Genomic DNA, 7,159 nt, shown 5'->3' on the forward strand with positions numbered 1-7,159 from the left:
CAAACTATATAACATTTTATATTTCCATAATTGTACTGATACAGATGTCACTTATGACTCGAAAATTAAACCGCTATGTCTGTTAGAGAAGAGTGATTTAAAAATGAAAAAAGTGTTTTTTTATAAATCAATAGTGCACATGAAAATAAGCAACTTTAACAGAGAAACCTGCATTTTCCTCCTCAACTGATCATTTTCAAAATTCTCAATTCTCGACTAAAATCTATTTAGTGAAGGTTCCTGAGATGACAATTGGTGCTGATAAGATTCTATGTATAGAGAAGGGAGGAGCTGTAGCCAGAGCTCCTCCTTCCTCAGTTTTACATGGGATCTTCTAAAAACCAACTATAATCTCTTACATCAGTAATCTAAAAATCTGTCTTCACTGAAATATAGATTTTTATCAATGACTTGAGAATTTTGAGATTGATCAGTCCGGGCGAAGAAAGAAGCAGATTTCTCTAAGATACATCACAAAGTTTCTTATTTTACATATATTATTGATTTTATAGTTGTTGTTTTTTTAATTAAAACGACTGTTACTCTTAACATGGCATGGCAGTTTTTAATAACATTTTCTGCTTCATCCCTTTACAGTTGGATACAGGAAAAACCTTTGAAGCCATAATGCGATTTGACACAGACGTGGAGCTTACCTATTACCGCAATGGAGGCATCCTGAACTACATGATCCGCAAAATGGCCCATTCTAGTTAGGCGTGAGATCTGGAATATGAACAGTAACTTAGAAGGGTGGAGATAAACCTTGATCTGTGACCTTTAAAATGTGGAGGCTTTGGTGTAATAAAGCAGAAGGATATCCATGTGCTGCCATGTTTCTGCAGGCTAGTGACAATACTCAGGAATAAGTTTTGTGACAGTCCATTGCTCTGGTGTCACCATAAGTATGTATGTAATTCTGGTCTTGGAGCTTCTCGCCCATAATGCCAGAGCTACTAATAGAGAGGTGGTGCTCACATTTGTCCCTTATCACAATCGTCATCAGTTGTATTCATGTTTAACTCCTTGATCTCTCGAGCCTTCACTTGGCTCCGAAGCCATTCAGCAGTTGCACAAAACACATCTGATTTTTTTTTTCTAACATATTACAGCTCATTCATATAAATGGGGCAGAGCTGAATACCAGAGTGACCCCTATTCTGTAAAAAAAATATATATTTGTTTTTCTCACTTTGGATAACTACAATGTTGGCTGCTTTAATCATCCAAATATTACAAGTTTTCCAAAGACTTAAAGCCATTACACAATAAAGTTAATGAAAATGTAATTCTTTTTAGATTTTGTTCCCAGGTTTGCACATATTACCATTTTCCTCAATTTCTGCTTGTTTTAAAGTCCTATTCGCAATAAACGCCTTGTGTACAAAAGAATCAGTGGGAATAAATCTATTTTCAGATGTAAATGTTGTGTCCTTTTCATAAAGTTCCACTCCACCTCAATTGTACAGTTCACATTTGTTCTCATGAATGTATTCCTTCTCTTCGTATATGGTCATATTCCCATTTTTCTGATCAATTTTGAAGAGCAGGAAAAGATTAGTTGCAGGAAACATGCAGATGGATCCTTTTTCTTAAGATGTCATTCACACCTGTCACCCGTTTTTTTTTTTGAGGGGGGGGGGGGTTAAACCCTATTATGCACAACCTGCTATACATCAGCATCCTGACCATAGTATACGGAGTGGGCTCTGGAAGCTGTTGCTGCTCCATTAAAATGTTCTGCACACCTACAGGATATCATCCCCCAGGGAAGAACTAGCACTGGGAATGGACGTATTAAACCTAATGCAGAAACCAGTCCCAAAGAAGGTGCCAGTATACAGTAGTGTTGAAAATACCGGTAATAGCAGTCCAATATGACTAACCAGATTAATCATTGTTTTTGGTATAAATTATATTACCACGTCAAACAATTTACCAGTTGGTGCAGTAGATTTTAAGAAAACCAACAGATACAACATTCGTGATCTGTATGGTTTTGAGGCTGTGTATTAGAATAATTAATATAAAGCGGGTGTGTTCAAATTAATAGCAGGGTGGAGTTCAATTAGTGAGGTCAATAATTCTGTGAAGAAACAGGTGAGAATCAGGTGGCCCTTATATAAGGGTGAAGCCAGGACATGTTGTACATGCATTTATTCGGACTCCCATGACAGCACCACGAGAGAGGGGATCCGCCCCTTAGGAACAGGAAACCTTCAGATACAAAAGGGCGGCACCTCTCCCACGTATCAGTTGGTTTCCTGTTCCTAAAGGGACGGGATCCTACAGAATTTTGTCAAGGATCTCAGGCCGGCCGATTCAGGTAGCGAGGGGGTCTCCTACCTCGGCTGGTGCGGAGATCCTGGAAGACGTCACGGTGGTCCTGGCAGGACTGCACAGCGGTGGCGTTTCAGCAGGGAGCGGTCACCGGTGGTGTTCTGTCTCCAGGGGCTAGCGCGGGTAAGTATTTCCCTGGGGTCCCTCCTTTCAGGCAGGCGTGTGTGCGGGCTGGAGTTCGTGCGGCGGCATTGCGGTGGCGCCACCCGGGGTATCGCTGGTCCGCCGGGCGTCCCACGCTGCTCTCAGCGCTGACGGGAAGCGCTGTGGAGCCGGGTGACGCCTGGGGGCATGGCCGGCATCTGCTTCCGGGTCGGGGGTTCTGCGCATGTGCGGTGGCTCAAAGATGGCTGCGCCCACCGGGAATTTGCAAGCCGCTCAATTACAGCCCCCCCACCGATATCCTGCACCTGGAGGGAGGGACATTGAATCAGGGGAGTGCGCCTGGCGTGGCTGCTGACCAGAAGAAGGGTTATAAGAAGTTTCCAGAGCTTGGTCCCTTGCTTCTGGCCTCAATCCGTGATGTATGGAGAGAGACCGTGAACAGCAGCCTCAGCTGCTGGACAAGGTTTGTCAGGAGCCTAAAGGTGACAGAAGGAGTGATGACTCTGGCCGCAAAAGCTCCTCCAGACAGGGGTCTGGAGCATCAGCCAGGAAGAATCCCCCTCATATTCCGGTATTTCCTTTTTTGGGGGCAGGCACTGGTAAGTGATCTTCGAGAATGTTCACCCAGTGATGTGATTCCCCTCATATTCTTTATTGTAAGGGAAGAAATGCATCGGTAAGGCGAAACATAGAGAGTGTGCCATCTGCAGGGTTCCCTTACCTGATAACTGCCCTAAAAAGCTATGTGGCCCCTGTATCCAGCAGACGGTGAGGTCTCAGGAAGGGGGAGGGGGTGAGGGCATTAGATCTAGAATGCCTTACTTGCCCCCTCAGGTAGTGGAAGAATCCCTTAGTATGGCAGCAAGCCTGAAGGAGATGGTCAGGACGGAAGTCAGACATTCCATTAGGTCCTTATCTAAAGCAGGAAGCTCTAAAAACAAAGCTCCTCTGGCCTCTGACTCTTCCGTGGATGAGAATATAGATGAGATTTCCTCCGATTCAGCTGCATCGTCCTCGGAGGAAGATACCGCCCGCTTTTGTCTACCCCTCGAAAGGATAGATAAGTTAGTAAAAGCGGTCAGAGGGACAATGGGCATAGCAGAGCCCAAGCCTCAATTATCCAGAGAGGAAATGATGTTTTGTGGACAAGAGCAAAAAAAAGCGTAGTGTTTCCGCTAAATGAGAAAATTCAGGAACTCATTAATAGGGAGTGGAAAAAACCTGAGAAAAAGTTCCTTGCCTCCAGCACAAAAGCGCAGATATACCCGTTTGATGACCCGGCAGTTAGCAATTGGGAGAAGGCTCCTAAATTAAATGCGGCAGTAGCCAAAGTGGCGAAGCAAGCTTCTCTTCCTTTTGAGGATATGGGAACCCTTAAGGACCCCCTTGACCGAAAGGCGGACACCTTTCTGAGGGGTACCTGGGAAATGGCGGCTGGTTCCTTAAGACCTGCGGTGGCATCAACGTGTACGGCCAGGTCTATGATGGTTTGGCTGGACCAATTAGAGACACAGTTGAAGGAGGGAGCCTCTAGAGAGTCTATTCTAACTGCTTTACCAGTAATTCAGGAGGCGGCTGCCTTCTTGTCAGATGCTTCCATTGACTCTGTTAAAATGGCTGCTAGAGCAGCAGGACTCTCTAACGCAGCCAGAAGAGCCTTGTGGTTGAAATGCTGGCCAGGGGATATACAGACAAGATCAAAGCTCTGTGCCATTCCTTGTAATGGAGAATATTTGTTTGGTCCCACCTTGGACGAACTCCTAGAAAAAGCGGGAGATGATAAAAAGAAGTTTCCTAATTTGTTTGGATCCTACAGTCGTCCCTGGGGATATGGCTGGGGAAGGAGGCGTGCCTTTTCACCCGTTAGAGATCGGTCTAGATGGGATGATAGGCGTAGAAGAGGTACAGGATTTATGTTCCATCATTCCTCAAAGGAAAGGAAGAAAGAAGACAAATGACTAGCAATCCTGGTGGGGGGTAGACTGTTACATTTCTGTTCGGAATGGTCAAAGATCACAAATAGTGTTTGGGTACAAAACACTATATCCCAGGGTCTCACACTTCAGTTTATTCATACCCCACGGGATAGTTTTAAATTGACTCCTTTCCATTCCTTCTCCCTTTGAGCAGTCCGCTTTAGAGGAAGAGGTGTTGTCTCTATGTTCTAAAAATATCCTTATAGAAGTCCCAAAATCTGATAGAGGGAAGGGATTTTATTCTCCTCTGTTTCTTATTCAGAAACCTGATAAGACTTATAGGACCATCATAAATCTCAGACACCTTAATAGTTACCTGGTTAAACATTCCTTCAAGATGGAATCTATCAATACAACAATAAAAATGCTGTTTAAAGATTTTCATGGTAGTAGTGGATTTGAAAGATGCCTATTATCATGTGCCCATTCATGCAGATTTCCAACAATTCCTAAGGGTAGCGGTTTTAATGTGGGGAATAGTTCGCCATTTCCAGTACAGGGCGCTTCCCTTCGGTATAACTTCTGCCCCTAGAGTATTTACAAAAATTATTGCGGAGGTTATGGCACATTTACGGGAGTCTAATATTCTTATTGTCCCCTACCTTGATGATTTCCTCATTGCAGGGAATTCGATGGATCACTGTTTGTCTCACTTAAAAACAGTTAGACTTAGGCTGGAGTCACACATGGCGTAAGACAATACGCCACGTATTATACGTCCGTACTACGGCTGTAATACGGAGAAATGTTCCCAAAATAGTGATCCGTAGTCAGGGTGTGTCAGCGTATTTTGCGCATGGCATCCTCCGTATGTAATCCGTATGGCATCCGTACTGCGAGATTTTCGCGCAGGCTTGCAAAACCGACATCTAATGGATTTATGTGCTCAAATGTTAGGGAAAACATATATATACAGTATATGTGTGTGTGTGTGTGTATATATATATATATATATATATATATATATATATATATATATATATATATATATATATATATATATATATATATTTATTTCTGTATTTAGATTTCATTCAGCGCGATATCTGTGAACAGCCGGTAATTCAATTGCCGGTTTCTCATTCTCCTGCACAAACTCGACAGGATATGAGACATGGTTTACATACAGTAAACCATCTCATATCCCCTTTTTTTTTTTGCATATTCCACACTACTAATGTTAGTAGTGTGTATGTGCAAAATTTCAGCGCTGTAGCTGCTGAAATAAAGGGTTAAATGGCGGAAAAAATTGGCGTGGGCTCCCGCGCAATTTTCTCCGCCAGAATGGTAAAGCCAGTGACTGAGGGCAGATATTAATAGCCAGGAGAGGGTCCATGGTTATTGGCCCCCCCTGGCTACAAACATCTGCCCCCAGCCACCCCAGAAAAGGCACATCTGGAAGATGCGCCTATTCTGGCACTTGGCCACTCTCTTCCCACTCCCTGTAGCGGTGGGCTATGGGGTAATGGAGGGTTAATGCCACCTTGCTATTGGAAGGTGACATTAAGCCAGATGATTAATGGAGAGGCGTCAATTATGACACCTATCCATTATTAATCCAATTGTTGGAAAGGGTTAAAAAACACACACACACACATTATTAAAAAGGATTTTAATGAAATAAACACAGCGGTTGTTGTAATAATTTATTGTTCTCGCAATCCATTTCCAGGCCCTCGCTTGGCAAAATAATAAACGCACAATATACATACCTTCTGATGTCAGATCACGTCCCACGAAGTAATCCATCTGAAGGGGTTAACTAATATTACAGGCAGAGCTGCGATAAACCACTCGCTCGTACCTGTAATCCCCGGGTGCTGAAAGGAAAGCAGGATCTGTACTTACATTGAGTCGCGGTGAGGCGCCCTCTGGTGGATGTTCTCATGAACTGCAGCCTGGGAACTTTTTCCCACGCTCCAGGTCATATGAGGACATCCACCAGGGGGCGCATCACCGCGACTGAAGGAAATGTAGGTCAATGACCTACATTTCATTCATTCGCCGGGGATTACAGGCACGGAGCACAGCTGCATTAGCAGGGCTCCTGCCTGTAATATTAGTTAACCCCTTCAGATGGATTACTTCGTGGGACGAGACGGTTCACCAGAAGGTATGTATCTTGTGCGTTTATTATTTTTCCAAGCGAGGGTGTTCCTGATGGATTGAGAGAACAATAAATTATTACAACAACCGCTGTGTTTATTTCATTAAACTACTTTTAAATCGTGTGTGTGTGTGTGTGTGTGTGTTTTTTAACCCTTTCAGACAATTGGATTAATAATGGATAGGTGTCATAATTGACGCCTCTCCATTATTAATCTGGCTTAATGTCACCTTCCAATAGCAAGGTGGCATTAACCCTTCATTACCCCATATCCCACCGCTACAGGGAGTGGGAAGAGAGTGGCCAAGTGCCAGAATAGGCGCATCTTCCAGATGTGCCTTTTCTGGGGTGGCTGGGGGCAGATGTTTGTAGCCAGGGGGGGCCAATAACCATGGACCCTCTCCTGGCTATTAATATCTGCCCTCAGTCACTGGCTTTACCATTCTGGCGGAGAAAATTGTGCGGGAGCCCACGCCAATTTTTTCCGCCATTTAACCCTTTATTTCAGCAGCTACAGCGCTGAAATTTTGCACATACACACTACTAACATTAGTAGTGTGGAATATGCAAAAAAAAAAGGGGATATGAGATGGTTTACTGTATGAAAACCATGTCTCATATCCTGTCGGGT

At 43.8% G+C, this 7,159-nt stretch overlaps 1 protein-coding gene across 6 annotated transcripts in view; it reads left to right on the plus strand.

The window, feature by feature from the left end:
- ACO1 (aconitase 1) overlaps positions 1-1,424 on the plus strand; it is a 95,250-nt gene extending 93,826 nt beyond the window's left edge. For all 6 annotated transcript variants that reach the window (XM_077250037.1, XM_077250071.1, XM_077250063.1 and 3 more), the window contains exon 21: positions 598-1,424. In XM_077250037.1, the coding sequence (XP_077106152.1) occupies positions 598-717 (120 nt within the window). In that variant the 3' untranslated portion in view covers positions 718-1,424. The remainder of the gene's footprint in view (positions 1-597) is intronic.
- Positions 1,425-7,159: the final 5,735 nt, after the last annotated feature.

This window comes from Ranitomeya variabilis, chromosome 1 (genome assembly GCF_051348905.1).
Source record: "Ranitomeya variabilis isolate aRanVar5 chromosome 1, aRanVar5.hap1, whole genome shotgun sequence".
Classification (NCBI taxonomy): Eukaryota; Metazoa; Chordata; class Amphibia; order Anura; family Dendrobatidae; genus Ranitomeya; species Ranitomeya variabilis.